Raw genomic sequence first — 20,032 nt, forward strand, 5'->3', positions numbered from 1 at the left:
AAAATTTAATTGTTTCATGTTACAGAGTCAAAAAATTAAGTGTTTGGTATTATCGAGGTACCCCCATTCAGACCCTCCATCTGGTAAACTTGCGGAGACTGCTGGCAAAAGACAAATTTCAGGAAGATACCATACGTGACCTTCTCTTTGTCAATGATTGTGCACTAAATGCTGGTACACAACCAAACATGCAAACAAGCATGGAACAGTTCTCAGAGGGCTGTGACGACTTAGGACTTACAATAAGCACAAAGAAGACCGAGGTTATGTAGCAACCTGCTCTCAAGCTCCCGTACAGATCCCGCCATCTTAGTGAATGGCCAGCATCTCGCAGTGGTAGACAAGTTCGTGAACTTAGGAAGCATTCTGTCGCGCTGTGTCATCATCGACGACGAGGTCTCGTACAGGATAGCCAGGGCAGGTACAGCTTTTGACAGACTCTGTGACAGAGTGTGGGAACGAAGAGGGATCAGTCTGCAGAACAAACTAAAAGTGTACTGCGCAGTTGTCCTTCCTTCCTAGAGTGTCCACTGCCTCTCGATGATTGCAGGGAAAGAACGGCGAGAAAACTATACTCCAGCCGGATTCTCTCGCTTTTTTGCGTTGAAAAATAGAGAGGCTGTGGACAGTCTAGCTGTGAACAGTCTACTTCATTACCTACTGTACGCCTGCGAATCATGGACGGTGTATAGTCGCTGTGACAAGAAGCTCAATTCATTCCACATGACATGCCTCAGAAATCTACTACACATTAAATGGCAGGATAGGGTTTGTTCCAGACACCGAGGTTCTCCAGAGGGCTGAGATGGAGAGCAGTCATGCCATGTTGAAGTGCTCGCAACTTGGGTAGGCCGGGCACGTGTGCCTTATGTCGGATGAACATCTCCCAAAGAGGCTGCTCTATGGTGAGTTGAAAGAAGGCAAGCGCTCTCGTGGTGGCCAACGCAAGCGTAACAAGGGCACCCTTAAGGCCTTCATGAAATGCTGCTGTATTGATCACAATACCTGGCAGGATGCGGCAAAACACCAGTCAAGCTAGCGCTGGTCCATCTCTGTAACCTCAGGGGTTCGACTCTTTGAGGCAAGGCGCATTGACAATGAAAAGCAAAACAGGCAACGAAAAAAAGCCAGAGCGAAACCCATTTCCAAGAACACTTATAATGTACATTTTTTTTTCCTAGCCGGAGACTTTGAAATTGTGGTCCTCTTCGATTACGAAGGACGAGCTCGGAACGAGCTATCATAAAGAAGGTACGAGCTTTTTTTTAGTTCAAACAGGGGGGCACTAAAAATACATTTAGCAAAAACAAAGACCCCCATCACGGTGTAAAATTGCATAAGCTACTCCAGCTGGTGGTACAGATCATAGTTAAGTGGCATAAAGACGAATTTAAAAGAACAATCTTCGTGTTTTTCTTTTTACAACTTGGACTAGTATTGGTCCGAAGAAGGGGTTGACGGATTTATCCGGCATTATTCTATTATTGGAGGATTATTGGAGTGCGTTTGCTTGATGCGGAAGCGGCCATTTTTCTTCGGAGTGGGCTATGGAAGCCTTTTTTCGCAATTTTTTTCTCTCATAATTAAGAATAATTAAGAGTAAAATATAGCTACTGTTGAGCACAATTTGGAGCATAGTAGTTCGATTTTGAGCACAATTTGGAGCATAGTAGTTCGATTTTCAGGGTGACGCCAAGACGCGTGGTTTTCCATTATAGTTGTTTTCTTTTTCCAAAATACAGAAAATATTAAAAAAAGTAGTCGATGAATTTCTCTTTTGAAGGCTCTCTTTGGTAAATCCGATATGGCAAGAAATTTCTCTTCGAAAATTTCTAGTCTGGAGCTTTTCCGCGAACTGATCGGGCTCAATTAAGGCCAGTCTACAATGACTATAGTTCAAAGACTATTCTTTCGAGGACTGGGAGCTCCGATGAAAGCGAATCGAGGAAACATTTTATTTTCGGCTATATATATTCCAGTGGCGGTACAAGAGTCGGACCAGATTCTTCGGTGTTGAAGTTGTACGCCTTGTGTGGGAAAGGTATTCTAGAAACGAGTTAAACTTATAAAACTGCTTTCGCATGCAGTGTAAATCGCCGAAAGAGCTGACGCATTTTATTTAATACAATTTCACTGCCTAGCCTTCAAAGCCAATTTTAGCAGGACGCTTAATTATTAATTTACAATGGCATTTAGTGAAGGAATTTGAATAATTACATTGGCAAGATTTGACCACACAACCATGATACCGTAAAATTCTGGTTATAAGCCCTCCTGCTTATAAGCCCCCCCCCCCCCGGTTATAGGCCCATCATCCTGGAAACAAAAAAATACATCCGATTATAAGCCCCCCCGGATATAAGCCCATCTCTACCAGATGACAGTACTGAACAGGGCTAAATGTTGATTTATGATGCGTTTTTAACTTAAGAAAGGTATTTCAATCAACACTCCTGTGGCTCGTTTCGAAACGTGTTTTTCATTCCGCTTATAAGCCCCCCAGATATAAGCCCCTCCGCTTATAAGCCCACCCTAAACCCCTTATGAAGTTGTATAAGCCCAGGGCTTATAACCGGAATTCTACGGTATGCCTGTGCTGGTTAAATAATAGGCACAACAAGAAACTCGTCGGGGGGGGGGGGGGGTGGGGGGGGATAAAATAAGCCATAATCGCAGGCCCGCAGGGTACAACAAGAAGTGCAACATTGCCGTGTATTTACAACCCTGAAGCAAAACGTCATAAGATTCACGACGATAACAAAGATCTTATAATCAGCGACAACAGTGCTAGTGAGAATTGCTAATATTAAGCTAACAGCTTTCTTGGCAACAAACCAGATGTGAACCTCAATGGTCGACCTCAATACATTCCATAATGAATGCGAATAGACCACGAATCCCTGACGAACGAATCCATACGAATACATGAAGTACGTACCGCTGCCTGGGGTGCAATGGTCGTACTGTGGGCGCAGGACGCAACCACTCAGACGGCACGGCTTTCGAACGGGCCTATACTAACCTATACTGGCCTATACATAATTTGATTCTCCTCGGCTGCACATTAGCGAAAGAAAGCTTTTTCAGTGCCAACATGTGTAATGGCTTGTGGGCAAACGTCAAATGCAGCAAGTACCGTCGAGGGGCAGTGCGATCCGGAATGTATCAATGTTATGTTTCTCTGCGACGAGTGGAAGTCTTCAAAGGGTGGTCTGTCCACTTTCAACAGAGAACTTGCTGTTAATTTGGCGAAAACATCAAGTAGGAGTGAGAGATTCAAGGTTCACTGTTATGTCTCGCAAAGCGATGAGCGGTGTAGAGAAGATGCCAAACAACACGGAGTCAATCTAATCACTGCTAAGAAAATTCCTGGATCATCTGATCCCCTGGATTGGTTGAAAATTCCACCTTCAGAACTTCCTCATCCAGATGTAGTGATAGGCCACGGGAGAAAGTTTGGGACTCCTGCCTTTTTCATTGTCCAAGCTGCAAAGTGCAAATGGGTTCATTTTGTCCATGTGTTTTGTGAAGACCTTGGAAAATACAAAGTAGCAGAAAGTGCTGCACGTGATGTAATCGAAGAGAATGAGAAGAAACATAAAAACGAAATTGAGCTGTGCAAAGTGGCAAATTTGGTTGTTTCTGTGGGCTCACGACTACAGCAGAAGTACAGCAGAAATCTTCCTAATCTTAAGGTAGAGATCATCACTCCTGGAATTACAGAAAAGTTTTGCAATGAACCATCACAGTTGGCCAAAGACAGAACAGTGGGGAAGAACTGGAAATTTAATGTCTTTATGTTTGGTCGGGCAACCTTTGAAGATCTTACTCTCAAAGGTTATGACATTGTTGCAAATGCCATAGGATCCCTTGGGAGAAATTTTGAGCTTACATTTGTTGGTGCATCTGTAGGTGAACATACAAAAATTCAACAATGGTTTCTTGATAAAACATGTGGTAAATTGACCCTCAACCAAGTAACAATACGTAGCTATTGCAATGAACAAGGTGACCTTGGAACAATGTTTCAACAGTCAGACTTAGTTGCTGTGCCTTCACGCACGGAAGGGTTTGGATTGGTTGCCCTGGAAGCCATTTCTGCTGGTATTCCTGTTCTTGTTACTAGTGAATCTGGAATAGCTGAAGCTTTACAAGAAGTCGAAGGTGGAAAGTCTGTTATTGTTGAATCAGATGATGCTAAGGAATGGGAACAAAGGATCAAACAGCTGTCTAGCCAAAGTCCAGAAGAGAGGCAAGGCAATGCCAAACTGCTCAGAGAGAACTACAATAAAAGATACTCTTGGAGCGCTGAATGTGAGAGATTCAAAAGCATGATTCAGGATTTAGTAGAAAGCTCAAATGGTATGTTCACTAAACCTTTCATTATAGCTTTTACTTGTTACCCGCTTTTAAGTGGGTAACTAGGCCCTAGGCCCTTAAAAGGGGCCTAGGTCATGCAATTTAGAAGAAATTTAACACTGACAAACTGATCTTTGAAATATCTGAGATATCATAATAACTATCAAACGTTGTAAAAGGACTCAAAAGAAATACAGAAAAGTCAAGAAGGGGGCATGGATTGAAAAATGGAGAAGATTTAAATGGATTGCATTGTGGTAAACTTGAAATACATTGGCCCAATGTTTTTCAAGTATGAAAGTGTCATTTATGATGCTAGAAAATCATCCTTGTCTATCCTTTTAGGAGCCACAGTATTGCTTTGGATGCAAACAAACGTCTTCCAATAGGGCCTGTTCCTAACTATTGTCATCTCCTCATCCCAACTCTTCCAGCCAAAATCATTCCTCTCCTTTTCTGCCATTCTCTGCCACATGTTTCTGGGTCTTCGTCTTTTTCTTCTGACAGGTGGTGTCCATCCTAGCACAACTGAAGGCGTATGTGTAACAATGTCCCCTCCATTTTTTGGCAAAATTAAACATTGTCAAAACAGCTCCAAATTTCTTGTGCCAGATTAGTTAAATAGCGTGCTAAACATTTTGCCATACTTCATTTTGGAAATAACACATGCAAAACAAAAACAAGCTTACTTTGTAAGGGGAAGAAGATGGCATTTTGCTTGTGAAAGTAAAACAGTTCTGTTAGTTTTAGCACAAGTGCAGCCGCCTGGTGGTTGAAGGACATCATAAAGTCTGGATGCCTGTAGTCAATAGCTCCTCTTGAAGAACTGAGGGGTGTTCTGACCTTTGTTTTGTACAATAACGTTTTTAAGTGCTCAAAAAGAATGCTGTATGGCAAAGGCAGCTTGATCCAGGTGGCGATAAAAGCCTAAAACAAGAGGTTTCTTGCCAGGAACTTTGCCAGCACGAGTTTTGCAGTGTCCGCTAGGGTGCTGTGGCGACAAAGTTGCCAAGAAGTGACCTGGTTTTAGAGTTATAAAATTTTTTTGAGTGTCCAGAGCTCTACCTTCCATCGCAATTTTTTTCGCAACCTCATTAAAATATGCATCGATTGACCAAGAAAAAAGCACATGTGATTTTGTCTTGATTATGCGGGGTCTTGTAGTAAGTGTGATCTTATAATGTAAAGATTGGAGAAGTGAGAGCAAACAGCGCTTCACTGAAAGTAAAAGTAAGATGTAATGGGAAAACCAGCAGGATGTGATTTTGCTGAGAGCACTTGTCGTACATGTTTACTCGGCCTTCCCTAAATCACATCATAGAGGTTGAGTGTTGTGCAGGTACTTTAATCGAGCAAACTTATCAATTAAAATAGTGTTGCCCCAAACAACAAACACTAGCTAACCGCAAACAAACAAGTGAAAGCTAACCGCAAGCAAACCAGAGTGAAAACTAACTGCAAGAAAAACGGCAATCAAGGCTAGCCGAGCGCTGAGGGAAAGGGGTTATAGTTTTAACCCTAACCAAAATCTCTAACCCTAGGGTTAGGGTTAGCGTTAGGGTTATGGATACGGTTAGGTTTAGGGTTAGGGTTAGCGTTATGGTAACGGTTATTGATTTAACCCTAACCAAAAACTCTTAAACTTTGGCTGAGAGTGTTCTATCTTTGTTTGGAAATGCACTGAATCAAAAAATTATTTTCAATGGTTTTGTACTTGATGAATTTTCTGAGCTCTAGCATACCATTTTGTTTGCATTTCCAAACAAAGGTAGATTATAAAAATTTACCATCCTTATTATTTACTACAAAGGTAGATTACTCTCAAGACGCTTGAAGTAAACTTGCCGTCAAAAATCTGTGAAAACTTCAGACTGCCACATGGCTCGTTTTCCTTTGTTCTTTCAGGCTGATTATATTGAATAAACCCTGCTAATTAGCAACTGTCTGAAAAGTTGGGGGCATCTTTGATTGTAACAGGGGAGAGCGGGGCTGATATTCTAATATTCCCCTAGGGGAATATTAGAGTTGATAATCCCCTAGGGGAATACTACTTACTACTTATCCTCATCGGGCCCATGAGGACTCTTGAGGCCGGCCAGAAAAATGCACCATCCATCCCGGTCCGCCGCCGATGCGACAGCAGCCCCCCACGAACACCAACCCAGCTGGTTTCTTTCTGTCTCCACGGTTCTTCTCCATGTCTCTCTTGGCCGGCCTCGCCTCCTTTTACCTTCAGGTGCCCACGTTAGTGCAGTCCTCGAGATGTTGGCTGGACTTGTCCGCAATACGTGCCCTCTCCATCTCCATCTTCTCACTCGTATGAGGACTGATACCGGTGTACTCCCTGTTGCTTCATATAGCTCTTCGTTGCTCAGCTGGTTGGGCCAGAATCTCCTCAGCACCCTTCTCAGGCATGTGCGGTGAAACACATCCAGTTTGTTGAGATCAGTTGTTGTCACTCTCCACATTTTGGCTCCATATATGGGAATATTAAAGTAATATTCCCCTCGCCGCACACCCATGCGCATCGCATCGCACTGACAAACAAAACCATACTTTGATAGCGTTACATTTATTTTGCCAAGACTGTTGTTACATTTAAAATACAACTGAGCAGTTGCTTAAATTGAAAACATGAGAATCGCATAACGAAACTCTTGCCTCGACATTTGCTTTCTCAGAATTCTGAAGCAGTGCATTTTGTTTGGTTACTTACTCATTCCAAACATTCAAACTCCAAAAGGTTACCTTTTTAGTGTTCAGTTGGATCCTTTTCCTGTTTCTGGTCATTAGCTCTTTGTCATCTACGACGATGCTATTGCTTTTCGATGTTTTTTTTCTCATTGTTTCAGTCCCCTTTTCAACGCTGCCGATTGAGACTTCTTCATCAGCCTCTTTAAAGTTAAATCACCCTTCTGTCGAGTCTTCAATGCTAAACTGCACGTTTTCGCAGTCCTCTTCCAGACTCTTAGAGCATAGCAATTTCTTTAAGTCATTGCATTGCCTGGATTTATCGACCCTTAAAATTTTCCTCCTCAGCTTCAATCATTACTGCCAAGTGGTGAAAAAAGGTGGTTGCAAAGTTGTTGGTACCACAAAGCAATACTACAAAATCCCAGTGCATACTTTCGGGATCTTTAATCTATTGTAAAGTTTGCTTGGCACGCATATTGGTTGTTTTGGTTGGCATATCAAAAACGAAAAAAAAAAAACCTGTTTAAACCCCAGTGCGTCTTTTCAGAACCTTTTTCCTAAATTGTTTAGTAGTGCTTTTCCTTCTTCAGCGCACCAACATCAAAACAACAAAGAAAAGCATGTTTCTTATTGTTTTACGCCACAATTGATACCTCGCCCATGTGAAAAATAAGCTTTTTAAGCAATGGATTTATTCACCTTTATTCACCTTGGGCTGCGCCCTCGGTGAATAAATCACATATCCCCCTTGTTGCCTAAAAATAACCCTTACTTTCTTTCGGCTTTTGACATTGCTGAGACTAGCGGTATGCAGGATGCGTGTCAGAGATGAACCTAGTAAATGGTCTAGCTCGCTAGCTCACGAGGAGTCTCGTAGCTCAGTGGTTGGAGCACCCAACTGGTATCTGGGTGGCCATGGATCCTGTCAGGGACTCAGATTTTCTTGCCCCACGCTCATGACAAATGAACATTTCATCTTCATCATTTATTCACCAAGCTTATTACAGTTTTCAGTGATATGCGAACCCTGAAATTCAAAAACCAACTAACAATTGTGTTTTTCACTGCCGTCAATCATAATTATGGCGACAGCCAACGAACAATGAAAAACAGAAAAAAAACAAAATGGATCGAATTCTACCAATCACAACTGACAGATGTGACCTTTTGACCCAGTTGAAGTGAACTACTGTTTCCCGAGAGGTCTGCTAAAATGATTGACTACAGCAAAAAGTGTAAACCACTGGTTGGGGAGTGAATTTCAGAGTTCGCATATCACTAAAAACCACAATAAAATTTACCATCTCTCATTATTTGTTACACATATGATGCTTTTGTCAATTTGCTGAGCTTAGCATTATGTCAAATATGAACATGACGCATGTCAAATATGAACCTAGTAAATGGTCTAGCTCACCAAGAGTCCCTCATAGCTCAGTGGTTATAGAGTGCCCAACCAGTATCTGGGAGGCCATTGGTTTGATTCCCATCGGGGAATTCAGACATTTTCTTTGTCCCATGCTCGTAACAAATCAACATTTCATCTTTATCATAAGATTTAAGACTATTCTTGGCTGGCAATTTTAATTTAAAGTTAACATAAAATAAAAAAAAAAAAAATTGGGGATCTCCATTTTCGAGTTTTGGATCCCTTGCATTAATTTTTCATCTTTATCACAATGCATTACAGCAAGCAGTAGCACATGACACAGCTAAGAAGCACAATTACACTGAAGTTCTAACTTTCAATTCCAAGGCATTATCATTATCTTAGCACAGACAAAACACCGCCTTGAAGCTAGGTTTAACTGAAAAGCAATAACTCAGTGGATTATTAAGTGTTTCAAAAAATTGATTTTTGAAGAGCAGAATAGAGAATATTTCATCAAACAAAAAAACTCCTATCAAAGAAGCCTGAAAGTTAGCATCCCTGCCTCCAACAGCACATATAGGCTACATGACATCTAACAATAAAACTGTTTCCCGCCAAAGTCTCTGAGTGGGTAACATACATCAGAAGGTAACAGTCCACCCCTGTTGTCCACTAATGTTGGCAGACGACTGACCTGAAGACTGCCTTTTTTTCCACGTGTTTAGTCATTTGTTTGCTTGGTATTTGAGATTCAACACTGAGATTCTCGGGAAACAAAATAATTTAACTGTTTTACACATGTACATCATTTATGGATTATAAGAGGGAAAAGAACTATTATTTTATCACATATATATGGTTGTTAAAGAATTAAAATGTAGGCAACAAACACCCATTATATAATAGTGCATTTTCCAACTGTACTGTGTTAATAGTGGATGTTTTGCACATACCGTATTTATTTGATTAACCGCCTCGCTCAAATAAATGCTGCCCTCAAATAATCAAGATTCAGCAAACCTAAATAATTATTTTCCTTGATTGTAACAATGTTTTAAGATATTGAAAATGACTTTTGAGACAAGCACTACAACATGTTCCTATTTTTAAAAGTTCAGATGTTCAGTTACCATGCTTTTCTTTGCAAGAAATAAATTGAATTTTAAAAAAATGCTGCCCTCGTATAAATGCCGCCTTCGTATAAATGCCTCCCTCAAATAAATGCCGCTTTCAAATCATGAAAAATTTAATAAACGCCCTGGTGTTTATTCGAATAAATACGGTATTTACTTAATTGGGCAATCATGTGTTGATAATTAAACTAGTTTATGGCTAAAACATTAACTAAGTGAACATGTAAATATATGTTTTTCTTAATATTTAATTTGAAAATTGTTTCACATCATTACAGCTTTGAAAATAAAGATTGATGTGGAAACCATAAAACCTGCAGAACACAAGAACACACAGGATAGAACTCCTGTTTCAGTAGTAGAATCAGAAGGACCTCAAATTGGTGGGTACCCTGAGATGGTTGCAGTACCTGTGACATCAGAACATACCCAGCCTCCAAGTACAGGGGCTGAAGCTCTCCAAGCACCCAATCGTATTTTGTCAGAAGAAGAACTATTTCGTTTAATTGCTTCAAACTACCTCCTGACTACACCACCAAAGAGCAAGAATGAACGTGATGACTTTTTGACATACCTGAAAGAAGTGCGAGTCACTATTAAAGGTGTTAGTGTAGGAAGCTTGCTGATTACAGTGAAATGTGATTCACTCGAAGTCCTGGAAAGACTGTGGGAAGATTATATATCTGGCCATCTTGGTAAGGTGGTTCAGAAATGTTTTGTGACAGAAGAGATCTTAAAGGAACTAAACCTTTCAGAGTTGAAGCTTAAAACAACAATCTCAGAAGAGGAGTATAAAGCATGTAAAGCATACTTTGAGAAAGTTTCAGTCAAAGGTTAGTTGCTTTCTTTTTTTAGGTTTTTGGGTAATTTTGGGTTTTGTTGGTTTATTGATTAGTGGTAACAATTAACAAAGGAACTCTTTCTTAAATATTACTTCTTTGGGCATCTCCAAGCACATTACTGAAGTCTTCATGTTTGGGAATTTTTTTTAATATCTCTATCTATATCTCTATCCTCAAGTTTGAGAGGTCTGAAATGGAGTGTATCATTATGTTTTTCGGTTATTTTGGTAGAATTAAAGGAACTAAACCTTGCAGAGTTGAAGCATGAAACAACAATCTCAGAAGAGGAGTATAAAGAATGTAAGTATATTTTAAGGAGTGCAAGTTAGGCTAACCGCAATGCTGTTAATTAAGTCAGTAGTATTCTACGCAAACCGAGTGTTACGTGGTATAAATATGTCATGAGGAGTCTTGCTACTCTCTCACTGCATCAACTGTGTGCAGGATAGTTAGTCCCATTCAGCCAAAGATTAGGTTTTTTTCTCTCTCAGAACATTTGGGTAATTTTGGGTTTTGGTGGTCTATTGATAAGTTATAAAAATGACACAAGGGCACCTTTCTTTTATTAACAATATTTATTATTTGAGAATCTCCAGGTATTTCCTTAAGTGTTTGCGGGTATTTTCTTTTCTCAATCTCCAGGTTTCCATTTACTGCAAGTTGTATTTGTCTGAGATATTATAGAAAATTATAGATTTATCATGTTTTTTGTTGGGGGGGGGGGGGGGGGAGAATATGACCTATTTTAACTCAGAGAAATAATGCAAAAGTCTGTGTAGTTCAGGTTAAATTGTAATGAGATTTGCAATAAACAGATCATGAAAAAGAATTTATATTTATTATGTTACCGGTATATTATTTTACATTTATTGACGTGAATCAATCAATCAATCAATCAATCAAACTTTATTTATAGAGGGTTACACGTGATAGTTTTGCAAGTAATAAATTTGTGGCCCTCTCTAATGTACTAAAAAATTAAAAAATCTACTATAAACAATAATCTAATTTAAAATTTAGTTAAAACCTAATTTAAAATCGAAATGTAAGTTAAAAATTTAAAAACTAATCTACAATATTGATCCATAGGTAATTATTACTGAATATCACAATCTAAAGTTATTATCAAAAAAAGGAGTAAAAATATTATTCTTGAGCTGACTTAATTTAAAATATTTATACAAAGCATTCCTAAGGATATTTACAGATGAAGAGGTGCGTAACCTAAGGGGGAGGTGATTCCAGCATTTACTAGTCGTTGCGGAAAACGTGCGACCTCCCTCTTTCACTCTATTAAATTTCGTTGGTAAAATGGTAAAATTATTCCTATTGTGATGGCTAAACGGATAGCACTAGTTCGAACAGCTGACAATTTTTTGTGAATGGATGGGGATTCTTTTTGGACGGATAACTTGAATGGTTAGAAAGGCTGACATTTTCTTTTGAACGGATAGTTTGAAGAGAATGCGTAATGACCTTGAGGAAGATTTTTTTTTATTGCAACACAAAGAACACTACTTACAAAACAGAAACATACACTAGTTACAATACTACTTACAAAATAATACTTATACTACACTACTTACTATACAATACTTCTATAAACTACAGTTTTTTCACTGCTTTTATACAGTTTTTTGTGTGCATTATTTGCTTTATAATACAAGCTTGCACACTAGTAACAATACATAACCTTACAATACAGAATTTACAAATTTTCTGCCTACTTTTGAATAAACCTACATTACCTACAATACTAATATGCTTCGTATATACAGTACGCAATAAAAATGTTATAAAAGAAGTATTACAAAAGGAAAACCCACGTACTCTGGAATTTGTGTAAGCATTTACTTGCGATTGAAAAAAAAACCCCGCAGTATAGCTTGGATACCGCGTTTGCAAACCAATACTGACGCGTCCTGGAAGATAATCCCTGAAATCGCATTAGAATATCATGGAGGCCTCTCTTTTCTGACACACTGCAATTATGATATCAACTCGCTGCAACTTAACCGCCTCCCAGGCTTATATCACGAAGTCTTAAAACATTGGCAGAGCTCAAAACAAGCCTTTCAGAACAACACATCTCTACACAACGAAATAATTTGGAACAACCCCAACATAAAAATCGAGGGTAAAACACCTTTTTACAAAAATTGGTTCGAAAAAAATATTCTACGTATTAAAGACCTGCTCCGAGATGATGGTAGTCTCCTCTCTTTTGAACAATTCTCCGAAAAATTTCATCTTGAAACACCTTTTACTTTATATTTTGGATTGATCGATTCCATTCCGAATGACTGGAAAGTAACAATTAAAAGAACTCCCCAGGAAACAGCAGAAAATGGAAATCATAAAACAAACAAAATTTCTACCAAAAACGTCTACTCCGCTATGTTAAAAAACGTATTTTTAACCCCCCAACCGCTGAAAGCAAAATTTTAAGGTAGGGTTTTAACCGAGCAAACTAAAACAAAGTTTATGAATTACCCTTCCAGATAAAAAATGACATAAAGATATCAATGTTTCAATACAAGCTTATTCATAATATCCTTTCAACAAAAGTTAGCCTTTTTAAAGCAAAAATATCAGATAGTGATTTATGCCCTCAATGTCTCACTGACAGACACTCTTTAGATCACATGTTCTTACACTGCTCTTCAACTTTATCTTTTTGGAATTTATTTCGAAACTGGTGGTCCAGCAAAACTAAAGAAACCATTTGTGCAGAAAATAGAAGAGAAAGATTTGATGGATGTTGGACAAGTGAAACGAGAAATGAAAATGATGTAATTACAGAACCCCCCTCCCCCCTCCCCCCACAAAAAACAAACAAACAAACAAACAAAAAACACACACACAGAGGGACCTCAGCACAGTGAGGGACAATACCATCGTAATTGACATGGACAGCAACTGAAATCTACTTTTTACATAAAAACAAGGCAAATGTTCCGTAACTAACTTTGGCCTAAAGGCCAACATTGAGATTTTGCTATTCAGTTTTAAGTAACATCATTCATTCATTGGGCTGGTGATAGTTAAATTAAAAACCGAAGATGATTTGTACTTACTCTTGTGAATATCACCATGAAGTCATCACTCTTCGGATTAACTTTCATCGTCTATCAGGCTTTGCCTTTCCTTTTTGCTACTCTCCTTTCTTGTCATTTCACCTTCTCATGGGGAGCAGGGTTGGCACAGTGGTGAGAGCACTTGCCTCCACCAATATGGCCCGGTGCCATATGTGGGTTGAGTTTGTTGTTGGTTCTCATCCTTGCTCCGAGGGTTTTTCTCCGGGTTCTCCAGTTTTCCTCCCTCCTGAAAAACCAACATTTGATTATCCAAATTCCAATTCGGCCTGATTGTGGCTTCCTCGCTAAATATAGTCATTTATTATATTTTTTGTTAAATTATTGTGCATTTTCCATAATCGTGTGGAAGGCAAAATGCCTGAATTTTCATTTATAAAGTGTTCTTGTCATTTATCTACAGATCAAGCATCAGTGTGCAGCATCCAAACTGTGTCACCTGACGATAGCCCTGATGAGGATGAATCCCAAACATCAGACTCCGGCTTTTCCGAGTGTAGCAGCATAGACAGATATCTAGGTGAAGATCAACCAGCTGGGGTAAGTGGTCTCTCAAAGATTCCCCACGGCGTATTTGTCGTGTGTGACCACTTTCTGCAGGATAACCGCAGAAAACCTGAAAGCGTCCATGCAGGGGTGAAGACCTGTAAATTTTGCGAACAACGTGGCAGGCTGAAGTACGCCACCTGGAACAACGAACGTTACCACTGGCAAGAAATGAGGCCATATCCGGTTCAAAAGATTCCACCAGGAGCTGCTCTTGCTGTATGCCGACACTTCTCTACTGATAGACCATGTCTTAAAGAACCATGTACATTTCCTCATGGGAAACAGGAAACAATAATGTGGACATTAGAGAGAGATGGACGTAAGTATATAATTATCAATTAGTCCAAGAGCGCATGTTGGATATCGGTTGGCTATATATCCAACAAGCAATAATAATGTTTCATTTAAAAAAAACACCCAAATTATTGCAGTATTTGAGCTCCTCATCTGTTCTTGCTGATGCATACACCTACCACATTTGTGTTCCATGGTATATAAACTCATATACCATGGCCATAAACCATGGCCTGTTAACCAGTCGAAACTCAGGAGTTGCAATATACCATGGCTAGTTTTTAATAAAAGAATTTGTCTAGACGATGGAAAAAAGTGTTTGATTTGTTAAGTAGAATATTTTACCTCTGCATCTGGAAAATTCTTGCAATCCTATTGGCTGTCAAAAATTATGTGAGGTATTTTGTGTGAAATTGAGACTTGAAAGCGAGACTGCCTGATATTGCTGTGCACACTTTGCAATGACTTTCGGCATCGCAAATTACATGCTTTCAAAAGAGGTTTTGCTGCGTAGCACTCAAAACAACTATCATGCTTCCCAGGTGATAAAACAAGGAAACATTTTGGAAACATGCGCACGCTACAAATGTTCCTGGAAAATGTTTCCTCATTTTGCCAGGCCTTATTAAAGCAGTACAAGAACACTATTAAGCACGCTATTGAGGAAGGGGGAGTCTTCTTACACTTTAGCAAGTGCGAGAAACCAGCGAAAGCCTGAAGGGAAAAACTTAAACGCCTGAAATGTCAGACAAAGGTCAGGGAATTTTATTTAAGATGGGTGTCTAATAATCAATAAAAATCGTTTTCTTCAAAAGATCGGTCTTATTATGATCAATATTTTTTTCCTGTTCAATGAGCATTTGGGGAAATCTTATGAAATTTTTAAACTTGTTTTCTTAGTGGGTGGCATCCCTGTTCCAAACAAACAATATACAAAATTAAAATTAAAAAATAGAGAAAACCTGCATACCTTCTGATTTTTCTTCCTCTAATTGACTAGTTCTGCCGACTCCTTATGAAACTCTGACTGGTTCTTCTGGGAACATGCCTTCTACTTCAACGCTATCTTACAGACCCTCCCCACCAGGAGTGACAAATGGATCCTATAAGTTATGCAGAAGGTATCAAAAAATAGTTTTGTTTCTTGGATGGATTGGTTGGGAAATTGATATAGTGACATACCGTATTTTCTCGATTAAACACTGGGCCCCGAATAAACGCCAGGTCTCCAAGCTGTATTTGAAAATAAAACCCTTAAACAATTATTAAAGATTAAAATGCTTAATGTCTAAAAATAATGTCTAAATATATTGCTGTCAAAAATAATGAATAAAAATCATTTCTAAGAAACATAGGGCTTGAACAAACTCCTGTAATCAAATATTAAACGCCGGCTCTATCGGGCCAAGTTTGAAATAAACGCCGGGGGCGTTTAAACGAGAAAATAAGGTATACTAGATATTTTGAATTTGTTCAAAATCGTCTTAGATGTGTTTACTTCACTTTCTCAATTGGGTCCGCTTCTCTTCTCCTTTTTGTTTGTTTCGTTTCTTGAGGATGACTATCCATTGCCGGTCATCTTGTCATTGTAGAGGATCAGTTGTCTATTTTCCAAAATAATGCATAAACTGTAGATGTTTAGAAAGCCACTGCTATATTTTTTTCTCTGCACTGACAGCGCAGTTGAAAAATAAAAAAATAACGCGTCGCCAGTGTGAACAGGCTCCCTAGTGGGGATATAGGGCGAAAAAAAGCGGTGAACTGAGCTAGTCAAGTGCGGTCTAGGTAGGAGCCGCTCGTCTTTCCAAATTTTTTTTCCCGCGCTGTAGTTTACTATTGCATGGGAGCCTGTTTGCAGGCCAGCTGTAGCCGTCCTCACATTGGCAACCACGTCACGTGAAAAATTACTATAAGATTAGCCCCCAAAATAGTGAGATATAGTGAGATTCTCACTTGACATGAAAATACGTTGTCTTGCTGTGTGAGAAAAGATGCTAATGAAAAACAATAATTACGTTTGGTTATGTTTTGTTAAATACAATAATGAGTGTTACTTAAACAGAACGCTATGATTGGATCGGGGTTATTACCTTAATATTGTCTGGTTTACAGTTATTTTACACATGAGCGATGCAGATTTGGGAGAGGATGCATCTTTGCGCATAGCAAAGAGGAGCTGGACGAATGGAAACAAGAGTACGACAGAAAAGAGACAGAGAAACTCAAAAAGGAAAGCGAGGAGAAGGGAGAAGTATGGTCTTTGAAAATGTCGTCAAAGATCTTAAAAGGACCAGCGCAAGATGTGAGTTATTAGCCTGCGTAGTTTTGGTCGCGTATTTTCCACGTTTTCCAAATACGCGCCAAAAACTACAGAGGCGCCTGCTACGCAGACTAGATGATAGTCAAATGGTTTTGCCTTTTATTTTGTTTTGTAATGCATAAAACAGAGTCCAGAGGGGTTTAGAATTGTAGAACTCCTGCCTTCAAAGAAAAAAAACACAGGGCTTCAGGGCACATGTGGGCAAGACACTGTATGATTCCCAGTCCATGGACTATCCAAATGGATTATCTTGACTACCTTCAGATGAAAAGTGCTTTTCAAATCTGGAATTTTAGATTGTGTTCCCATTACCGTTGGGAGCTTACGATAAACAGGTCACAGGGGCGCTATTCAGAATATTCAGGCTAACTGGAGTGCTCTTTTGGCTAACCTGTTAGTCTGTTCATTGGGGGCCTGTTCGCAGGCAGAAAAGGATTGGCGAGCGATCTTCGACCGGAGAGCCTGTTCACAGGCAAGTTCATGGCTATCCGCAATAACTGTAATGTATTATGATGTATATACTTAAAGAATTACAGAATTTAGGAGTATTTCTCATTTAAGGGTAGTCCATGGACTGGAAAACAGTGATTTGTCAACGTCGTTTCTGGACTCTGTTGCATTGCCTCAGGTCCCCAGTAGACGAGAATCGACAGTTTTGTCTGCACAGAAAGACGAATGGCTTGGATCCCGGACGCCAAAGAAAAATACCGTCTGGGCTCCAGGGCTCTCGAAAGCCCTTAGTTTCAAATTTAAAAATTACTGGACCAGGTTTACTTGAATATCGTGGTTTGTGTGGCAAGCAGATCAGTTACGCCGAAGGTTAAGACTGAGGCAAACAATTTTAAACATGCTAGACACTGACAAATGGGGATTTTTTTGTCAAAACCGTATTCAGTAATTGTTTTACTTTATCGTTCGATCACAGAGTGTGGTTTTGGTGTAGTGGAAATTTTAAAAAGCTCACCGACAACGCTGTAAAATGACCTGCATGCCATTCTTTTTACAGAAGTGGACACAAATATGCATGAGCAGAATATTACAGAAAAATCACTGTCAGACGGTTATGCGCATAAGTAGACCATTTCTAGGCAGTCATGGAGATCACGGGTGGGCTCTTGGCTAATGAAAAACGAGAAAAAATTACATCGAATTATAACAACGGTTGTTCAGTCAGGGGAACAAGTGCCAGTTAATGGCGACATCACTGGTTTCCCTGAAAAGGGACTGAGCCCGCGGCTTTCCTCCCAGAAGTTGCTAAGCAACATGACATATTTATACGCGTGACGGCTTTCGGTGTACTCGTGGGCGCTCGTGCAAGTTTTTGATTGGATGAAATAATTCGGAAGTTCTTCGAGTGCTTCAACGAAGATTTGCCAAAACTGGCACTTACTCCCCCCCGACTGTATTCGAATTTATTATCATTATTACTTTTGGGTTTATGCTGACCTTTAACCATTTCCTCACGCAGAAAGGTCTTCGAATGCACTACATGTACAGATCAACAAAACAAACGATAACGTTTAAGGGGAAAATTATTTGTGCTTTTTTATGGGTGTGGAAAGATAACTTTGATGACTGATGTGGTCTCGCGTTTATTCTTTCACTATCTGTCCATGTTGATAAAACATATATTTATAAAACATATTCTTCTCTTACGTTATTATGCACAGCTAGTGGAATGCCTGCCAGGAGTTGCGTTGACTTGTACACCTCCAGATCTTAATATAAAACTTCAAGACAAGGATGATACACACAAGTATCAATGGTCATTTAACCTTACTTTTGAGGTCAGTAAAATTCCATCATTATGTTAACGGTTAAACTGTTAAGACAGGCTGATCTGGAGGAAAGTTAAAAATGGTTGTACCTCCCTCTCCTGGTCTAGGAGATGTTTGTATTTGTTTAGTTCTGGAAGAACAAGCGTTTAGTTTCTTCTAGGGTCTTGTGCCTATCAGACTACGAGTATTCTCTTATATTTCTTAATCGCGCGTTCGAATGATTGCCGCTCGATTATAATTAACCCTGAGAAAAGTGCGGCTGCTTCCTGAAATTAAACCTTTCACATACCAAAACAGTATCTCTTTCAACTGAACAACTGAAGGATTTTCTGAAAGTAACTGGTTGTTTTCGAGTAGCAATAATTTTTAGATATCGGGGATAATCAAGTTCGTATATATCTTGAACTCTTTACACACACATGGATCCACGCATTCAGTGTATATGAAACACAAAACATGTTGTATGGTCGTTAAAAGTATCTACACGCACTGCAGCGACCCAAAATACAAAGCAAGTTCGGGGTTCGGGATTCCGTTCGGGTCTTTATTATAGTAGGAAGAAATTACATGGCACTTTTCAGTTAAATCCAACCGATATTGCAATGGGCTTATATTTTTGCGAGGGGCTTATTATCAGAAGGTTTACTGCGTGCCTCGGATTTCGAAAGCGTTTTTTCGGGGTAGGGAAGACTTATTATCGGAATTTTAAGGTATTTTAATTTTCATTCCCTTCTCTAGTAGGAATGGAGAATTGGTATATCCATAATGTTAGTGAAGAAAGAGTGTGGCGGAGAAGGGGATAGGAAGGGTGAAAACACTCTTTGATGACGGAGGATAATATAATGAAAGATCTCTTGATTCCTCACACATATATCCCACCATCTTTTTTTTTTTTTGGCAGACAAATGAAGTAGGATACCTAGAGAAAGTCCTCTTACTTCATCGATACCACAACTGCTACCAATTGTCAGAGATTCGCGTGAGCTGCTATCAAGATGAAAGCTACAAGCTGTGTTACACGACCAAGCTCAAGGATTCTTGGTACCAGTCTCCGGCAACAAACAGGCCGTCGGGGCGAGTAGAAATCTCTTTAACTGTCTCGTTCGAATCATCTCTGTACGGAAGCTTTGATCAAGTGGTTCTATTCGATTTTGGGAAAAAGCCGTATCTGGTACAGAAGCTCAACGCTGATGTAATGAGCGAAGCATTGTCTCATACGCCCATTGTTCTAGAGCATGCTACTGCGTCTGCGCAAGCCATCTGGGAGGAAAATTCCATGGAAGTGGTGAGGTTCGTTCACGGGACAAGCGAAGCTCTTCAGGCAGAACACTTGTCAAGAACGTACAGACTTCCCAAGCAAGTGGAAATCACATCTGAGACCTTAAATCCTAACTCGTACAAGAGAATTATGCATCAGTTACTGTTTGTGGAGGAAGGATTCATGAGGGATGAGATTTTATGGTAAGAGCGAATTGAAACAATTTGCTTGAATAATTTCAGTAACCTACTTTCGCACCAAGTAAGGCATTCGTATTTTGCTGATTATGATGATTTCGCTATTGATTCAAGCGTGATGCCTATTCTCGTGGATTTGTA

The 20,032-nt window shown here is 39.5% G+C and overlaps 1 protein-coding gene across 2 annotated transcripts in view; it reads left to right on the forward strand.

The window, feature by feature from the left end:
* Nucleotides 1-3,013: 3,013 nt before the first annotated feature.
* LOC144633653 (3'-5' exoribonuclease HELZ2-like) overlaps nucleotides 3,014-20,032 on the forward strand; it is a 43,613-nt gene continuing 26,594 nt past the window's right edge. For both annotated transcript variants that reach the window (XM_078492496.1, XM_078492497.1), the window contains exons 1-8: nucleotides 3,014-4,362; nucleotides 9,837-10,391; nucleotides 10,632-10,700; nucleotides 13,899-14,363; nucleotides 15,339-15,459; nucleotides 16,451-16,640; nucleotides 18,329-18,445; nucleotides 19,338-19,897. In XM_078492496.1, the coding sequence (XP_078348622.1) occupies nucleotides 3,102-4,362; nucleotides 9,837-10,391; nucleotides 10,632-10,700; nucleotides 13,899-14,363; nucleotides 15,339-15,459; nucleotides 16,451-16,640; nucleotides 18,329-18,445; nucleotides 19,338-19,897 (3,338 nt within the window). In that variant the 5' untranslated portion in view covers nucleotides 3,014-3,101. The remainder of the gene's footprint in view (nucleotides 4,363-9,836; nucleotides 10,392-10,631; nucleotides 10,701-13,898; nucleotides 14,364-15,338; nucleotides 15,460-16,450; nucleotides 16,641-18,328; nucleotides 18,446-19,337; nucleotides 19,898-20,032) is intronic.

The sequence above is a fragment of the Oculina patagonica genome, chromosome 12 (genome assembly GCF_052425735.1).
Source record: "Oculina patagonica isolate OP01 chromosome 12, crgOcupat, whole genome shotgun sequence".
NCBI classification, from domain to species: domain Eukaryota; kingdom Metazoa; phylum Cnidaria; class Anthozoa; order Scleractinia; family Oculinidae; genus Oculina; species Oculina patagonica.